The 19,702-nt window shown below is 46.7% G+C and overlaps 1 protein-coding gene across 4 annotated transcripts in view; it reads right to left on the reverse strand.

Annotated features, from left to right (window-relative positions):
* The window catches only part of LOC127416863 (neprilysin-like), a 92,588-nt gene that overhangs the window by 17,915 nt on the left and 54,971 nt on the right, over positions 1-19,702 (reverse strand). For 3 of the 4 annotated variants that reach the window (XM_051656444.1, XM_051656442.1, XM_051656446.1), the window contains 6 exons: positions 8,110-8,190; positions 3,617-3,712; positions 3,399-3,517; positions 2,984-3,049; positions 1,738-1,872; positions 280-381 (listed from right to left, as the gene is read on the reverse strand). In XM_051656444.1, the coding sequence (XP_051512404.1) occupies positions 280-381; positions 1,738-1,872; positions 2,984-3,049; positions 3,399-3,517; positions 3,617-3,712; positions 8,110-8,190 (599 nt within the window). The remainder of the gene's footprint in view (positions 1-279; positions 382-1,737; positions 1,873-2,983; positions 3,050-3,398; positions 3,518-3,616; positions 3,713-8,109; positions 8,191-19,702) is intronic. The other variant, XM_051656445.1, reaches the window with a different exon arrangement.

Here is a 19,702-nt window from a genome sequence, read left to right on the forward strand (position 1 = left end):
TGCAGAAAATATGAAATATTAGTTAAAAATGCAAAAATTTCCCAAATGTTGATCAGGACATTTTTGATTTTCTGAAAGTTGATAGGGACATGTCCCTTCCATCCCTATCAAAATCTACACCTGTGAAATAATCCAGATTCATCAACATTAGAACAACAGTAAGAACAAATTTATATGCGTGTGCAGCAGTGGCAGCACTTTTTCTGCACACAGTAAGAACACCTGTATGCACTGAGACCCAGTGTACACAGTCTCAGATGGGAGGTGACACTTTCTTACCCCGGAATCAAACTCCATGGTGAAATTGGTGTTCAGGGTCTCCAAAGGCATCTTGTTATAAAGTAGAACTGGGTTGTTTCTGTCTTCGGGTGTGTCTGTTGCCTGTGAAAAAATGAAAGCATGACATGAGGGAGAGACATTTTCAAAAGGGTGACAGAGCATTTCATAGGATGTGAGAGGGTGATACAACAGTTCTTTGTCCAGTTTCCACTTTCTGAAAACTTCACTTCCTCCTACAATATTAAAACACATAACAGCAGCAATGTCCTTATATAAGCATACTTCAGTGTTCTTTTTAGAATGTTTCAAGCATTTACCTCATTAGAACATAAAATCTAGGACCTGTAACCTAGCTGTGTACACTAAGCTGAACCAAACCCACTCATAATAAACAAATCTGTATGCACTGTTGTGATTGTAACTGTGCATGAGCATTTAACAGGCTTATTACTGTCAGTATGAACATATCAGCAGAAGTGCTGATCTGAATTCAGCTCTAATACAAACTAGCATGCTCTGTAAACTGAATTGGAATGAGTTCACTATTGTAAAAGATAAAAACATCACCACAAACAGTGGAAAAAACATCGACATTTACCAAAGTGCGCTGGTAACACAGCCTCCATGGCAAATTGTTTCAGTGTGGAGCACGAACACAACATATGGGTTAAACAAAGAAACATCCTGTTCCTTGGGCACTGAATGTAAAATAAAGCTGCAAATAACTCACCAGCTAAATAAGCATCAAAAAGGATGTGCAGTTTTTAAACATCACATTTGTTATAAATTGAAAGTACATAGTTTGTAGGGTACAATAAATATCTAAAAGATACATTTTAAATCACTTTTTCTTTTTTTTATTCAAGTGAACCCCAAAACCTTGATTTGCAGTTCCAGGAACTGTTTGTATATATATGTGAACATATTTCCTATTACATTTAACATATTGCAACAAAATATTTTACACAACTCTAACATTTGGCAAATGTAGCAATTTAGAGGTTCCAGTTTCTCAACTGACAGAGCTTGACACTCGTAATGTCAAGGTCAAAGGTTTTATTCCCAGAGATCACACATACTGTACAATAAAATACTGTATATACCCTGAATGCATTGTAAGTGACTGTGGATAAACAATGATTACAATTATTACATGTAGAGCAAAAAATGAAGCTAGTTGGCAAATAATTATGGCTCTGGACAGAATTAACCCACAGATAAAGTTGAAAATGATTTTTAAAACTATTTAAAAAAGGTCCCACTATCAAAAATGGTCCCATATTAAAGTGCTAGAGTGACTGTTATGCTTCTCAATAGGATGAAAGTTGTTGATTACAACACTTCCCTGCTCCAACCGTAAATCTCTAGCCAATATCTGTCTCTCAGGTGTCATTAGATACCTATAAATCTTATTACAGTGGTTGTACAGTGGAAAATTAGACACATTTTCATGCTTACATTAGCAATTTCCTTTTCCATCATCATCACCCGGGAAACCTTTTGTCTGATATTTGTGTCATTAACCTCCAGCCCCCGGTCAGTTCGGATAAGCTTCGCCAAGTCAGTCATGAAGTTCTCGTATGCCACACAGGCCTAAAAAAAATCACATTGAAAACACATGAGTGCTAAATTCAATACCTGTGTGCATGCATATGTTTCTAATTCATATACGACAGGATCCAGACGCTGGCTCCCAGCCATTTATGAATATTTGTGAGAAATTATTCAGGCTAATTGGGTTGATTCAATACCTTCTTTCCACCCTTCCTCACATTGACTGATCATCTTCAAACTAGAAACAAAAGACTAGATCTTGGTCCAAGTGTTTCCATCTCTTTGTCCATTTCTGAAGCTCCCTAACCTTCTCTATTCCCTGTTTTTTTTTTTTTTTTTTTTTTTCTAATTAACCAGCCAGAGCTGAAATGGATTAAAAGCACATATCATTCAGAATTGTAAGCCTGACTTAAATATCGATTAGATGATAACTAACAATTGGTGTCCATTGGGTCTGTACACTCCAACCCAAGAGTGACTGGTCAGGAGAAATTAATTGCAAACAGATTAGCTTGTGTTTACATGACAAGACTGTTGGATGTTTTACGAGATGGTCCAGTCTCATCTTGTACCTCTAACTTGTGTGGTTTGGGCAAGTCCAAGTTCAAGTTAAAGCCAGAGGCAAAACTGAATATCCGGTTCTGAGAGCAAATAGAAGCGGATTTCCACTATCGGGTTGATGGTGCATTGATTTTGAATACAAAAAGGATTTTGGTTGTAACTTTTTTTTCTCACATTTTACAAATATGATATACTGTATATGGGCTTTTGTATTGGATAAAAAAGTTAGAGAGAGAAAGGGGAGATAGATTATATTTTTATTTATTATTATTATTATTATTATTAATGAGAATGATAAACATTATTGCCACCTTATTTTATCTCTTTATATCTTTTCTTTTCTGGCCCTGTTTTTTTTTTTTTTTTTTTTACGTGTGTAATAATGATTTAACAAAATTGTATGTGAAACAATCATGCCAATAAAGTACTGAAATTGAAATCCATACTTGAAAAGTATAGAATTGAAAATGAAAAAAATATTAGACAGTCTGTCAGCTTTACATTATAGAGCTTGAGGAGATAGGGAGAGAAAAGCTAGAGATTAAGTTTAACAAAATCCACCTGTGCCTGTTTAACAGATTGTTCTTACCTCCTCATAGGGCCCAGTGCACACATAGTAGTCTCTTGAGGAGAGGCCAAGAGTTGGCTGGTCAAACTGGCACGAAGAACAAAACCAAGAGACAATCAGCCTTTCATTCTTAAAAGGAAACCTGATGCATTCGCATGATGAACCGTCCCAATAAAACTGTATCATTTACTGTAATGAAAACTGAGAGAGCACTTGAAAGTGCCATCTAAGGCACATAAACAAGGGCACAGTTTCTTCATAGAGATTTTGTGATTTAAATTCATTGGCTTAAAAGACCCCTTGCAGAGATAATTAATGGCTGTTTAGAGATCACACAAGTGTTCTAAACAGAAGTGTGTACTGTAAGTGAACATTAAAGTGTGTGTTTTTTGTGCAAAAAAAAGAATAGAGGTAGTCTGTTGTTGTGCACACCTACATGAATGATGTGTGCATTGGAGTCTCTGTCATCTGTACCGATAAAAAAGCTAACTAGGACTTGCTTTCCATATTTCTCATTCAGTTTAGCAATGGCATCTTCTGCTCTCCAATTCAGTCCTGCAGAGGAGAGGAGAGGAGAACTTTTGGGGTATAGTCTATACTTATGATGTATTTGTGGTTATGCATACACAAGTCCATTGAGAGATCATCTCATACCATATGTGGTGTCCCAATCATCTGTTGCTATAGGCCACTCAAAGACATCTGGTAGCATTTTGAGCAGAGGCATCCCACCTCTATGTTCAATGAAGCCTGTCAGAGAAATGCAACATTTTGAAGTGATACACTCATTTTAGCAGGCAGTGAATACAGAGCACAAAAGTGACAGCCCATTTCATTAGCAGCCTTGATTCCAGAAGTATTTTTCCCATTAATTTTCTCCTGCAAATTTTTTTTTATTTTCTTACTGAGTATTGCTTGTCTCATTTTCCAGTAGAAATATCTAAGCAGACTTGAAAAAGAAAGCAAAATTCCTTCAGAAGTAGAGTGACATTAGATATTAAGTCTTGTTTATAGATAATTCTAACAACATTTAGTAGGGTTTATGCTTAAAACAAGACAACATTTTTTTTCTTTTTTTTTTAAACAAGACAAAATACAAAATGTCTTATGTCATTTTTTTTTATTTTTTTATCAAGTACAGTATGTTTTAAGAAAGTTTGGATATTTTTACTGGAAAACAAGACAAAAATACTCAGCAAGATAATGATTTTTTGCAGTGTAGGGATTAAACAAACTTCAGTAAAGAGCTCCCTATCTGTCACTCACTCGATGTTGTGTCGATGTAGTGACACTAGGGGTCACTCTTGGGAGCCCGAGACACCTCTGGTCTTTGATAAAAGGCCAATGAAAATTAGCGAGTGGTATTTGCATGCCACTCCCCTGGACATATGGATATAAAAGGAGCTGGTATGCAACCACTCATTCAGATTTTCTCTTCAGAGCCGAACGGTCATGCTCATTGAGCTGAATTCTGCTGTTCATTCACCTCTGCTGGATCTGACAGCGCATTTCAGCGGCTTCTCCCTCCTCTGCACTGGTGCACTGCAGAGAACGCCCCTGGGCGCTTCGGTAGAAAACAAGAGAGTATATTTTCTGAAAGAGCTTTTTTCCTCTAAAAGAGTATATATATTTCTCTAAAAGAGTGGCACACACGGAACATCTTTTTAAAGACGCGTCTTTTTAAAGATGCCTTTCCGATTGTGTATTATTCCTGGTTCCGGTCGTTATCTCTCAACTTCGGATGGTCATGATCGCTGTCTTTCATGTCTGGGCGCAACCCACACGGAGGCAGCGTTTGTGGATGGTTCATGTTCTCATTGCGAGAACATGACCATGGCAACGTTGCGATCGCGGCTTGCTTTCATATCCCCCGCGGACCTCCCATTCCCCAGCACGCTCGTCTGCCCCAATCGGGCTTCCGGATGAGTTCGCCGGCTCCTCTCACGGCGAGACTGGCTTCTTGTTCGGAGCCCACGAAGATGATGAGCTCTCGAGCGCAGCATCGGAGAGCGGGTTTGTCCAGTCGGACACAGAAGCCTCAGCTGGGCTTCCCCCCTCGGGGATGATTGCCAAGTCACAGGCTGATGCCAAAATGACGGACATGTTTCCTGGGCAGCCGCGAGCGTCAGGTTAGAGTGGAACCCTCAAAGCAGCCACACCCCGCTCCAGTGCCATTCTTCCCGGAAGTGTACGAGGAGCTGACAAAATCATAGGAGGCACCTTTTACTGCCCGGCCCCGATTCCGCAGTTCCCCCGCCCTCACTACACTCGATGGCGGGGCGGCCAGGGGCTATATGGTGATTCCCTCAGTGGATAAGGCGCTCGCGGTGCACCTATGCCTGTAGAGCGCTGCCACCTGGCGCAGACGCCCTAAGCTCCCGTCCAAGCCCTGTAGGCTCACGTCGTCCCTGACGGCTAAAGCCTACAGCGCTGCTGGACAAGCTGCCTCTGCCCTACACGCCATGGCTCTCCTGCAGGTCCACCAAGCCAAGACGTTGAAAGAACTGCACGAGGGTAGTTCTGCCCCAGATTTGATGCAGGAACTGCGCTCGGCGACCGACCTCGCTCTCCGAGCGACGAAGGTCACGGCGCGGTCTCTCGGGCGGATGATGGCCACACTAGTGGTCCAGGAGCGCCACCTTTGGCTCAACCTGGTCGAGATGGGTGAGGCCGACAAGACACAGTTTCTTGCTACCCCCATTTCCCAGGCTGGCCTATTCAGCGACACCGTCAAGGACTTTGCCCAGCAGTTCTCGGTGGTGAAGCAGCAGACGGAGGCAATCCAGCACCTCCTGCCCCGGCACGGCTCAAGATCCCGCACCCCATCTGCTCGTCGCCAACAGCGTCACCCTGCACCCGTCTCACAGTCGGCACCTAAGAACCCACGGAGGTCGTCAAAGCGCCCCTGAGACGGGTGACCCAGGGATGAAGGAAACCACTCACCTGGAGCTGGTAAGAAGACCACTCCATCCCCAGGTGGAGGGCCGGGCGGAAAATCTTTTGTTGTCAATCGGGGCCGGGCAGTAAAAGGTGCCTCCTATGATTTTGTCAGCTCCTCGTACACTTCCGGGAAGAATGGCACTGGAGCGGGGCGTGGCTGCTTTGAGGGTTCCACTCTAACCTGACGCTCGCGGCTGCCCAGGAAACATGTCCGTCATTTTGGCATCAGCCTGTGACTTGGCAATCATTGATCCAGGGCAAGCACGTGTTAGTTCGGACAGACAACATGGCAACAGTAACATATGTCAACCGCCAAGGCGGTCTGCGCTCTCGTTGTATGTCACAACTCGCCCGCCATCTCCTCCTTTGGAGTCAGCAGCACTTCAAGTCGCTGTGAGCCACTCACATCCCAGGCAACCTCAACACTACAGCGGACACGCTGTCACGGCAGGTTACCCTCAGGGGGGAGTGGAGACTCCACCCTCAGGTGGTTCAGCTGATTTGGAGTCGATTCGGACGGGCACAGGTGGACCTGTTCGCCTCCCAAGATTCCTCCCACTGCCCGCTCTGGTACGCCCTCACCGAAGATCCCCTCAGCATAGACACGCTGGCACACAGCTGGCCCCCTGACCTATGCAAATATGAGTTTCCCCCAGTGAGCCTACTTGCACAGATCCTGTGCAAGGTCAGGGAGGACGAGGAGCAGGTCATCCTGGTAGCACCCTACTGGCCCACCCAGATGTGGTTCTCGGACCTCACGTTCCTTGCAACAGCCCCCCCCCCACCACAATCTGGCACCCTCGACCAGACCTCTGGAATCTCCATGTCTGGCCCCTGGACGAGATGTGGAAGACCTAAGCGGTCTACCACCCGCAGTGGTAGACACGATCACTCAGGCTAGGGCCCCCTCTATGAGGAGCCTGTATGCCTTGAAGTGGCGTCTGTTTGCTAAGTGGTGTTCTTCCCAACGGGAAGACCCCCAGAGATGCACAGTCAGATCAGTGCTTTCCTTCCTGTAGGAGAGGTTGGAAGGGAGGCTGTCCCCTTCCACCTTGAAGGTGTACGTTGCTGCCATAGCAGCACACCACGATGCAGTTGACGGTTAGTCCTTAGGGAAGCACGACCTGATCATCAGGTTCCTAAGAGGTGCCAGGAGGCTGAATCCCTCCAGAACGCACCTCGTTCCCTCATGGGACCTCTCTGTAGTTCTTCAGGATCTACAGAGAGCCCCCTTTGAGCCTTTGCAGTCAGCCGAGCTTAAGGCACTCTCCTTGAAGACTGCCCTCCTGACTGTGCTCAGTTCCATCAAGAGGGTAGGAGACCTGCAAGCGTTCTCTGTCTGCAAAACGTGCCTGGAGTTCGGTCCGGGTTACTCTCACATGATCCTGAGACCCTGACCGGGCTATGTGCCCAAGGTTCCCACCACCCCTTTTAGGGACCAGGTGGTGAACCTGCAAGCGCTGCCCCAGGAGGAGACAGAACCAGCCCTGTCGTTGCTGTGTCCGGTGCGCACTTTACACATCTATTTGGATTGTACGCAGAGCTTTAGAATCTCTGAGCAGCTCTTTGTCTGCTTTGGTGCACAGCGGAAAGGAAGCGCTGTAAACACCAACCGAACTGAGATGCAAACTGGAGGTGGATTTTAGCTGTTCAGTGATTTCTTTCTTCTTACATAATTACATAATTTCAACGCAAATCAATATTAAATGTCCATGTATTTATTTATGTGGTTACGTGTAATAAGTGGGATTATGTACTGTCAGCCAGTTGTTATCGCAAAATAAACCCAGACAGAGTGATCAGGAATCACCTCTTGTATCACCTTGAAGGGATTTATTTTGCAATAACATCTGGCTGACTGTACATTATCCCTTACAAAGTCACTGCTTATGTATAAAAACAACTTATTTTAAGTTTACTGCAAAATATTCATATATACTGATAATATTGTATATAAGTAGTGTGAGAGTGGAGACCGACTCGATTACGTCATTTGAGATGCATCATGGGAATGGACGGTTGCTGCTGAGCTCTTTTGCTGCAGTTTGTTTGCTACGATTCTCTGATTGGTAGATCTTTCGCTTTAGGATTATGGCTATTCTAGTTCACTTTACTGGGAATTAAACACAAGTTTCTATGTTATCACTCAAAATATATAGCCATTGGTCTCCAACCAGTCCTGTTTTTGAGGTGGTTGTTGTACTTACTCTCGTTGATGCAGGACCTGTAGAGAATCTTGGCTTTTGCCAGTGAGCTGCTGCTTCCACTGTCCTCTTTCTCCAACACTCCTAAAGTGAAATAAATGTAAAGTATCACTGAGTATGTCACATAATGGCTGGATTTCCTGATAATGTTGCTACTTAAGCTTTTTCAACCATCTTAACTAACATCGCTCATTGTTTTATGATGGAGCAACGCCTGTTTACCAAACCTGCATGTAGATTGCTGGTTATAAAGGAGAACATAAGTGCTTTGAAACAAGAGCTGTCCGGCCAAAGGTGCTCAAACTTTGGCCAGTATGTCCAGGAGTTTGTCTTCTCAGCATGATAATAATGCACAAATACTGGCAAACATGGAAATTCTATGTAACCTTGCCGAGGTGCTATTACTTAATTTAATTAAAGTAATAACGATGGTTCCCTATCTGTCACTCACTCAACGTTGGTGTCGATGTAGTGACACTAGGGGTCACTCTTGGGAGCCCGAGACACCTCTGGTCTTTGATAAAAGCCCAATGAAAATTGGCGAGTGGTATTTGCATGCCACTCCCCCGAACATACGGGTATAAAAGGAGCTGGTATACAACCACTCATTCAGATTTTCTCTTCGGAGCCGAACGGTCATGCTCACTGAGCTGAATACTACTGTTCATTCACCTCTGCTGGATCTGACGGCGCATTTCAGGGGCTTCTCCCTCCTCTGCAATGGTGCACTGCAGAGAATGCCCCTGGGCGCTTTGGCAGAAAAACTAGAGAGTATATTTTCTGAATGAGCATTTTTCCCCTCTAAAAGAGTATATATTTCTTTAAAAGAGCACACACATGGAACGTCTTTTTAAAGACGCGTCTTTTTAAAGATGCTTTTCCGATTGTGTGTTATTCCTGGTTGTGCTCGTTATCTCTCGCCTTCTAACGGTCACGATCACTGTCTTTCGTGTCTGGGCACTGCTCACGCGGAGACAGCGTTCGTGGATGGTCATGTTCTCATTGCGAGAATATGTCCATGGCAACGTTGCGGTCACGGCTCGCCTTCGTAAGAAAGCGAGCCACCCCAGAGGCTCCCGTCTTGGTCCTTTTACCCACGGGTTTGAGGCCAGCGCGGCTAGCACTGGGGGCGATTTGGGGACCCTCATCCAGTCGGAAGCCTCAGCTGGGCTCCTCCCTTCGGGGTCGATCGCCCAGTCACAGGCTGACGCGGAGATGACGACATGCTTTCCCGGGCAGCCACAAGCGTGGGTTAGAGTGGATTTCACCGCTCTTCCCTGAACCCTCGCGGCTCAGTGATTGGTTCCTGGGCTCGCGGCGCCGCTCAAAGCCACGCCCCGCCCCGTTCCTTTCTTACCGGAAGTGCATGAAGAGCTGACAAGGTCACGGGAGGCACTTTTTACTGCCCGGTCCTGATCTTTTCAGCTTCCTCACTCTCACTACCCTCGATGGTGGGGCGGCCAAGGGTTATTCGGCAATCCCCCGGTGGATAAAGGCGCTCGCGGTGCACCTATGCCTGCAGAGCGCCGCCACCTGGCGCGGGTGCCCAAAGCCCCCATCCAAGACCTGTAGGTTTAAGTCGTCTCTGACGGCCAAGGCCTACGGTGCCGCTGGACAAGCCGCCTCCACCCTGCACGCCATGGCTCTCCTGCAAGTCTGCCAAGGCGCTAAAGGAACTGCACGAGGGTAGTTCTGCCCCGGGATTAATGCAGGAACTGCGCTCGGCGACTGACCTCGCTCTCCGAGCGACGGAGGTCACGGCGCGGTCTCTCGGGCAGACGATGGCCACACTAGTGGTCCAGGAGCGCCACCTTTGGCTCAACCTGGTCGAGATGGGTGAGGCCGACAAGACACGATTCCTTGCTGCCCCCATTTCCCAGGCGGGCCTATTCGGCGACACCGTCGAGAACTTTACCCAGCAGTTCTCGATGGTAGAGCAGTAGATGGATGCTAGCCGGCATATCCTGCCCCGGTGTGGCTCAAGATCCCGCACCCCATCTACTCATCGCAAAGGGCGTCCCCCTGCGGTGACTGCACCGGCTCCGCCGCAGCCCACCCCTTCCACCCGGCCCCGGCGTGGAGCCCACCGCAGGAAGCAGACACCACCCGTCTCGCGGCCGCCCAGAACCCGTGAAAGGCTTCAAAGCGCCCTTGAGACGGGCGACCCAGGGACAACGAAACCCGCTGCTCTGGAGCTGGTAAGCAGATCTTCATCTTTTTGTTACCTTTTGCATTTAATTGCACTGCATGCCCAAGTGGCTGCAGTACTCAAGAGATCAGCAAGAGTGGTTTCTTTGTACCCTGGGTCACGTATCCGGTGTGTACGGCTGGCATCACGACCACCGTCCACCACTCCATTTGGCAGGTTGGCGCTCCAGCGGCGGTCTCCCGCCCTGAGCGCCCTGCTGTGGCACAAATCCGCCCCCGATGTGACAGTCTCCATGGGTCATGAGAACAGGCCTCTTCCTCCCCCGTCCCAGGCTGTTCCGGGGGTGGTCACAAGCAGCCAGGTAAGTGCTTCGATGTCCTCGGACTCAGCACGGCCACGACGTGGTGTGGCACCTCGAGCTCCGCCCCGCCGCAAGGCCCCACCTGCCGGTACATCCGATGACGTTGTCCCCCTTGCGTGGAACTTGGACGCATGCCTTGCGCCTTCCAGTCCATCACGAGGGCTGGTCCGGACTGTCCGACTCGGCTGCGCGATTCACTTCGCTGGGCATCCGCCCAGGTTCAGCAGTGTCCACTTCACCTTGGTGAAAGACGAAAACGCTGCTACCTTGCGCGGAGATCGCTACCCTCCTACGGAAGGATGCGATATAACCTGTCCCTCCAGCCGAGATGAAGAAGGGGTTTTACAGCCCCTACTTCATTGTACCGAAAAAAGGCGGTGAGTTGCGGCCAATCTTGGACCTGCGAGTACTGAACCGGGCTTTACACAGTCTCCCGTTCAAGATGCTGACGCAAAGACGCATTCTGGCGAGCATCTGGTATCAAGATTGGTTCGCGGCGGTAGACCCGAAGGATGCGTACTTTCACGTCTCGATCCTTCCTCAACACAGACCCTTCCTGCGGTTCGCGTTCGAGGGTCAGGCGTATCAGTACAAGTCCTCCCTTTCAGCCTGTCCCTGTCTCCTCGCGTCTTTACGAAGATCGCAGAGGCTGCCCTTGCCCCTTTTAGGGAGGTGGGCATTCGCATTCTCAACTATCTCGACGACTGGCTAATCTTAGCTCACTCTCGAGACGTTTTATGCGCACACAGGGACCTGGTGCTCTCACACCTCAGCCGACTAGGGCTTCGGGTCGACTGGGAAAAGAGCAAGCTCCTCCCGGTTCAGAGCATCGCTTTTCTCGGTTTGGAGTTGGACTCAGTCTCCTTGACGGCACACCTTACGAACGAGCGCGCCCAGTCGGTGCTGGCCTGTTTGAAGGTGTTCAAACAGAAAAAAGCGGTTCCACTGAAACTTTTTCAGAGGCTCCTGGGGCATATGGCATCCTCGGCGGTGGCCACCCCGCTCGGGCTGATGCATATGAGGCCGCTTCAGCACTGGCTCCAGACTCGAGTCCCGAGACGGGCATGGCGCCACGGGACACACTGCATGGCCATTACGTCAGTCTGTCACCGGCTTTTCAGCCCTTGGACTGACCTGTCGTTTCTACGAGCAGGTGTTCCCCTAGAACTGGTCTCCAGGCGCATCGTGGTCACGACAGATGCCTCCAAAACGGGCTGGGGCACTGTTGGCAACGGGCACGCAGCCACCGGCCTCTGGACGGGTCCGCGGCTGCGTTGGCACATCAACTGCCTTGAGTTACTGGCAATTCTGCTCGCCCTGCGGAGGTTCCGACCGTTGATCCAGGGCAAGCACGTGCTAGTTCGGACAGACAGCACGGCAGCAGTAGCATATGTCAACCGCCAAGGCGGTGTGCGCTCCCGCTGTATGTCACAACTCGCCCGCCGTCTCCTCCAACGGAGTCAGCAGCACCTCAAGTCGCTGCAAGCCACTCACATCCCGGGCAACCTCAACACTTCGGTGGATGCGCCGTCACAACAGGTTACCCTCAAGGGAGAGTGGAGACTCCACCTTCAGATGGTCCAGCTGATTTGGAGTCGATTCAACAGGCATAGGTGCACCTGTTCGCCTCCCAAGAATCCTCCCCACTGCCCGCTCTGGTACGCCCTGACCGAGGCCTTCCTCGGCATAGACGCGCTGGCACACAGCTGGTCCCCTGGCATTCGCAAATATGCGTTTTCCCCCAGTGAGCCTGCTTGCACAGACCCTGTGCAAGGTCAGGGAGTATGAGGAGAAGATCGTCCTGGTAAGCACCCTACTGGCCCACCCAGACGTGGTGCTCGGACCTCACGCTTTCCGCGACAGCTCCCCGGGGCAAATTCCCCTGAGGAAGGACCTTCTTTCTCAGGGAAGGGGCACCATCCGGCACCCGTACCCAGACCTCTGGAATCTCCATGTCTGGCACCTGGACGGGACGTGGAAGACCTAAGCTGTCTCCCACCTGCGATTGTAGACACGTTCACTCAGGCTAGGGCTCCCTCTACGAGGCGCCTGTATGCCTTTAAGTGGCGTCTGTTCGCTAAGTGGTGTTCTTTCCATCAGGAAGACCCCCAGATATGCGCAGTCAGATATGTGCAGTCAGATAACTATGGCATATCTTGTCCAAAACATGCCGCCCCCGGTAGGGCTACGAGCCCATTCTACCCGTGGTGTAGCGGCTTCTTGGGCCCTGGCCAGAGGTGCCTCTCTAACAGACATTTGCAGAGCAGCGGGCTGGGCAACACCCAACACCTTTGCAAGGTTCTACAACCTCCGGGTGGAACCGGTTTCGTCCCAGGTAGTTGCACGCAACACAAGCGGATAAGCCCGGGATAGCCGGCCGGGTGTATCGCTTGCATATAGCGCCTTCCACCTCCTTTTGAGCTGAAGACGTGCGCTGTTAATTCCCAGTAGTGTTCACAAAAGTTGTTCCCTGGTTGACTTCCTCCTAGCCCTGTGGCAGTCGAGTTTTCGGAGAGACTCGCTGCCGGCCCAGTACACGTGCTAACTAAGAGCCCGGTTCTGGGGTAGGCGCTCCGCATGTGGCGGTTCCTTGTAAGGCTAACCCCATGCGATCTCTATCTTCCGCTAATTCATTTCCCTGCTGGCAAACTGCGTCTTCCTTGGGCAGAGCCCCTCTGCCCCAGTCTCCATGTTGTAGTAACTCCTCCCCATTGGGCAGGATCTACCTTAAAGGCTCTCCACATGGTTAGAAAGACCATGTGATGTATTCTTCCACTTAAATATCCCCCCCTCTCTTGGGGTGAGGTGTGGTCTCCGCGGTGTCCTCCCCTTGGGAGGGACACCCCCCGACTAGACCTGGCGGCCCAGTCGGATAATCCCCCTTCTTTTCTAGGGAGTGGAAAAAGAGAAGGGGAAAGAGGCCATGACTGGGTTAAGCCTGTCTCTATCTCTGGGTAGTCGACTTGTCCCCAAAAAGGGCCGTTCGACACTTATAACTGTGTTGGGGGAGGTTACGTGTTGACCTGGTGTGCTGGCTATGAGGCACACAGCATGTCTGCCCACCACACACCACCAGTTCACGTAACACAGTTCAGCCTTGTGGCATTTTGTATAGGGACCCCTAGTGTCACTACATCGACACCAACGTCGAGTGAGTGACAGATAGGGAACGTCATGGTTACTGGTGTAACCTCTGTTCCCTGATTGAGGGAACGAGACGTTGTTCCCTCCTGCCACAACGCTGAACTACCCACTGAAATGGCCGGACCTTATATCGGCTCCTCAGAGTAAAACCTGAATGAGTGGTTGCATACCAACTCCTTTTATACCCATATGTTCGGGGGAGTGGCATGCAAATACCACTCGGCAATTTTCATTGGCCTTTTATCAAAGACCAGAGGTGTCTCGTGCTCCCAAAAGTGACCCCTAGTGTCACTACATCAACACCAACGTCTCGTTCCCTCCATCAGGGAATGGAGGTTACACCAGTAACCATGACGCTTTGTTAAGACAGGGTTTCAGACGTAGACTTCTTGGAGATTAACGAAAGTGATTGGGGGGGTGGGGGGGGGTTAATCACTCTAATCACTTTTGTTAATCATGTTTTAAATATTTATTTACGCCTATTTATTTAATTTTAAAACTGCAGGGTCAATTTACTCACATATGCCTTGTTAAGAAATCAGTTTAGTAAGAACACATCATATTTCTATTGCCATTATAGTTATGCTTAAAAAGAAGGCCAATATAGCATAATACTGTATTACGTTCCATGCAAATTTAGACTTATCATCAGTGTCGCATGTGCAGACTGTGGAGACTCCCTATTGCTTTCAATGCGATTTGTTCGACACTTTTTACCCTCTGAAGTAGTATACAGTGCCTTTCCAATGACCAAATATATTCATACAATTTATTAAATGTCCCTTTGTCTCTGTTAAACTTAAATATGCTAGCAAGATATGTTTAAGTTGCTCTTAAGAGCAGTTTCTAGCTCTCGTTAATTTACAAAATTTTTACATGCTACTTAGATAACTATGCTTTTGGGAAATGCATACTACCTACTAACATTCTAACGACCAGTATCTTAAAGAGATTAATTTAAATATGTTTGGATGTAATATGAATGAATGTGTTGAACAGTTTTGCATTGAATTAGTAGTGAGGGTCTAAACATTGCCCCCAAATGAAGACCTCATGCTTGGAAATTAAGCGTTCAGTGAATTAAGTCACACGGCAGTGTCTTTTCCCTGTCTCTTTCGCTTATAAAGAGACAATATTTTGGCCAATAAGTGGCCAGCTGTTGCTCTAAATCTCTTATATCCTGTTTTGCAGTACTTGTGCTCAGATTTTAATAAGTGCTTGCGTCTGAGTGTTTCCTGTGAAAGTGCACAGATCATGTGTGTGTGATTGGATTAGTGACTGCCTGGTGTCTATGTGGCACGAACCTCTATAGCTTCAAAACTCTGTCACTTCATTTCAGTCACCCTTTTTCTCTATCCATCTGACATGTGCAGATTACATGCTTTTTCTCTCACAGTAGACCCACTTTATATACAAAAAACTCGTAAATTCTTATTTATAGGCTGCTATTTACCTAAATGCAAAAGCAACAAACAGACTGCTGAACAACAAACCTAATCAAAGATTTGCCTGTTGAAAAAAAAAAAAAAAACTTAATCTAGTCTAAGGTGGATTGCCAAACTGGTTAGGCTGAGCTGTTTAGATGGTTTTAGAGGGGTTTTAGGCACTTATCCACTGCTGAGGCAGAGAGACCATTCGGCCAACCATCTAAACACCAACTTGGCCTAATGTATCTGAAAACTAGCTAAACTAGACAACTAAACTATCTTAAATCAGCTAAGACTAGCAAACCACCGTAGGCTGATTTCTGCTGTTTTTCTTTCAGAAGGTTTTGCCTTAGGAAGTGTGTAGACTGGCTATTAGTTAGCACCAAAAAAAATCCCCAAACTAGGGATGTCAAAAGTACCGGTACTTCGAGTACCAAGTCGATACTAAAATAAAAAAAAGTTGCCTTGATACCAGTGTTTATGCAGTACCGGTAGTACTGAGCACAGACTCAATTCGATACCCATGCGCTTTTTTGACTGATACAAGACTGCTTTCAAATGCTCAGACACAAATTTGACATTTTTGGGAAAAAAATGTATGCACATTTAATCTGATTAAAATGGTAAAAGGTCCTAGTGTGACTATTAAACTGCAAAAGGATGCAATTTAATAAAATAAATATACTGTTTGTCTGCATGTGCTGCACGCTTTACAGTGAATGTGTGACACTGCTCAAATGAAAAAATTATAGCATTAAGAGCATCAATTGCACTGTGCGTGCTGTAAAAGATGACTGTGGAGTGCGTAGTGCATGCAGAGTATGTTTATATGATTAAATTGTAGTGTTTTGTGCTTTAAAAATCAATTCGGCCATTAAAAAAAACTAAAAAAAACTGTTTATCTTGAGGTGTGAAGCTACTGTCAAAAACACACACAACTTAAAAGCATTCATATCACAATAAAAGCTTGATACAACTTGTGATAGAAATATGTTAACACTGTATAATTAAATGTAATATACTAAGATATATATTATAAACTATAATAATAATAATACAAATAATAATAATGGTTAAGCAATATTTCCCAAGCAAAAGTGCTGTTGTACTGAATAAAAGATTGTATTAATGTTTTCATTTATACTGTGATGCTCTGTTGTGCAGCACTTTATTTGACAAAAAAAAAAAAAAAAATAAGATAAATGTCCCGTTTTAGATTATGCTGTGAAGATCTTTTCAAAAGCACTATATTTGATAAAAAAGCAAAGGTATGTTAAAAACTATTGACTATTTTTTTATTTTATTAAAGTTTATGAATTCATTTAATTAGGCACCATTTTGGTGCAGATGTTGAAATAAACTTTAAATTCACAAAATTCACCAAAAAAAAAAAAAAAGAATCACAAACAATAAAATAGAAAACTCAAAGATTTGGGAAAAAATCAAATGTTACATAGGGCCCTACTTGCAAAAAAAAAACTTGAAATACACTTGAAAGTAATGCAGTTGTTATTATTTACATTGATATTGAACTTTAATAGCTTTTAATAGGCTAAATAAGTGTGTTTAATAGCATACTATCCATTTTTTCTGTGGTATCGAAATCGGTATCGAGAATCGAGACATTTTACTGGTATTGGTCCCGACTACTGAAATGTGTCGAGTCAACCCTAACCCAAACATTACTGTAACCAGACAGTAATTTCTCAGACTCATGAAATTTTTTATTTTTTTTATTTTTTTATGCTGTGTATGTAAACTATAATTTATGGAATACAAATGTATAAAAAAAATATGAAGAAAAAAAAACAGCACTAAATGTCCACATGCACTTATTCATGTCAAAATAAATGAAAACAGATGTATCTATATCAAAGCCAAACAACAGTTTTTATAGGTCTGGTAATGTATTGGCCACAATATACAACCTTATTGAAAGTAACTTTTTGATATTGAGATCAGCTATAGCCTTATCTGACCCACATCTCCTGACAAAGGCCACTCTGTTCCGGCAGGAAACAGCCCCTCTAGCATCTTTTGCATGTAAATGCATGAGTATTCCCACTGGCCCTGTTCAAAAAGCTTTCTGTATTTATATCCTATTTTCTGTCAGTCTGATAATGTACGGATTACACCTCTCACCTACAGCCTATAGCATTCTAAGTCTGTGAGAGAAATGTAAACATTTAGCCATCAAGATCCACAATGTAGGGCAGTTTTATTCCATTTCTGTGTTGGCCAAATATTCCTGTTTTTGTGATTGAATTCATGCAAAGTGTACTGCCTGCGGGAAAAGGAAAAAGAACTATGGAAATGCCTCTAACAGTTTTCTTTTTTCATCTTTTTTCTCTCCATTTCCTCTTCTTTTATCTCTCTATTGATCTGCTTTAAAATATCTCTCTCACATTTCTCTATATTTCTTTCATGCTGAAATATAACTGTCTAAGGTGGTTTGCTGGTCTTAGCTGGTTTAAACTGGTCTAGCTGGTTTCCCAGCGTGACCAGTTGACAAATGCTCCAAGCCCCTCTAAAACCATTAAAACAGAACAGCCTAACCAGTTTGATCAGGATGGGAGACTACCTAACCATCTTTTAGGTTTAAGCACTTTTATTTTCAGCAGGGAGATTAGGTAGACACTAATCAGAACAGTTAAAGTAAACTGAGCATAATATTGCCACATTCCAATGAACAACTAAGTCATCACAAAACCAATTTTTAATTTACTGTTTCTGTCTCTCTTTTATATCACTCCATAGGAATGTTTCATTACACTGTAACTCAAGGTATTTCCTTATGCTGTAACTCAAGGTGTTTCCAGCAGTTCCCTATCTGTCACTCACTCGACAATGTGTCGGTTTAGTGACACTAGGGGTCACTCTTGGGAGCCCGAGACACCTCTGGTCTTTGATAAAAGCCCAATGAAAATTGGCGAGTGGTATTTGCATGCCACTTCCCCGGACATACGGGTATAAAAGTAGCTGGTATGCAACCACTCATTCAGATTTTCTCTTCGGAGCCGAACGGTCATGCTCATTGAGCTGAATTCCAACTGTTCATTCACCTCTGCTGGATCTGACGGCACATTTCAATGGCTTCTCCCTCCTCTGCACTGGTGCACTGCATAGAACGCCCCTGGGCGCTTCGGCATAAAACAAGAGAGTATATTTTCTGAAAGAGTTTATTTCTCTAAAAGAGTATATTTCTCTAAAAGAGCGGCACACACGGAACGTATTTTTAAAGACGCGTCTTTTTAAAGATGCCTTTCCGATTGTGTGTTATTCCTGGTTGCAGTCATTACCTCTCAACTTCAGATGGTCATGATCACTGTCTTTTGTGTCTGGGCGCAACCCACACGGAGGCAGTGTTCGTGGATGGTTCATGTTCTCACTGCGAGAACATGACCATGGCAACGTTGCGGTCGCGGCTTGCTTTCGTAAGACCGCCTTGGTCCTTCTACCTATGGGTTTGAGGCCAGCGCTGCTAGCACTGGGGGCGATTTGGGGACCCCAATGGGATGGAACCCTCCACTCTTCCCTGAACCCTCGCGGCGCCGCTCAAAGCAGCCAATCCCTGCTCCAGTGCCTGGAAGCGCACGAGGAGCTGACGAAATCATGGGGGGCACCTTTTACTGCCTGGTCCCGATTCCTCAGTTCCCCCGCCCTCACTACCCTCGATGGCGGGGCGGCCAGGGGCTATACGGCGATTCCCCCGGTGGATAAGGTGCTCGCGGTGCACCTATGCCAGATGAGCACCGCCACCTGGCACGGACACCCAAAGCTCCCGTCCAAGCCCTGTAGGTTCACATCGTCCCTGACGGCTAAAGCCTACAGTGCTGCTGGACAAGCCGCCTCTGCCCTGCATGCCATGGCTCTCCTGCAGGTCCCCCAAGCCAAGGCATTAAAAGAACTGCACGAGGGTAGTTCCGCCCCAGATCTGATGCAGGAACTGCGCTCGGCAACCGACCCCGCTCTCCAAGCGACGAAGGTCTCTCGGGCGGACGATGGCCACATTAGTGGTCCAGGAGCGCCACCTTTTGCTCAACCTGGTCAAGCTGGGTGAGGCCGACAAGACACGGTTCCTTGCTGCCCTCATTTCCCAGGCTGGCCTATTCGGCAACACCGTCGAGGACTTTGCCCAGCAGTTCTCGATGGTGAAGCAGCAGATGGAGGCTATCCGGCATATCCTGCCAAGATCCCACACCCCGTCTGCTCGTTGCCAAGGGCGTCCCCCTGCGGTGACTGCACCGGCTCCGCTGCAGCCCGCCCCTTCGGCCCGGCCCCGGCGTAGAGCCCACCGCAGGAAGCAGACACCACCCGTCTCACAGTCGGCAGCTGAGAACCCACGTAGGTCTTCAAAGTGCCCCTGAGATGGGCGACCCAGGGTCGAAGAAACCCACTCATCTGGAGCTGGTAGGAAGACCACTCCATCCCCCGGTGGAGGGCCGGGTGGAGAATCTTTTGTTGCCTTTTTGTTTGATTTCGCCGCATGCACAAGTGGCTGTGGTACCCAACAGT

The sequence above is a fragment of the Myxocyprinus asiaticus genome, chromosome 26 (assembly GCF_019703515.2).
Source record: "Myxocyprinus asiaticus isolate MX2 ecotype Aquarium Trade chromosome 26, UBuf_Myxa_2, whole genome shotgun sequence".
In the NCBI taxonomy this organism is placed as follows: domain Eukaryota; kingdom Metazoa; phylum Chordata; class Actinopteri; order Cypriniformes; family Catostomidae; genus Myxocyprinus; species Myxocyprinus asiaticus.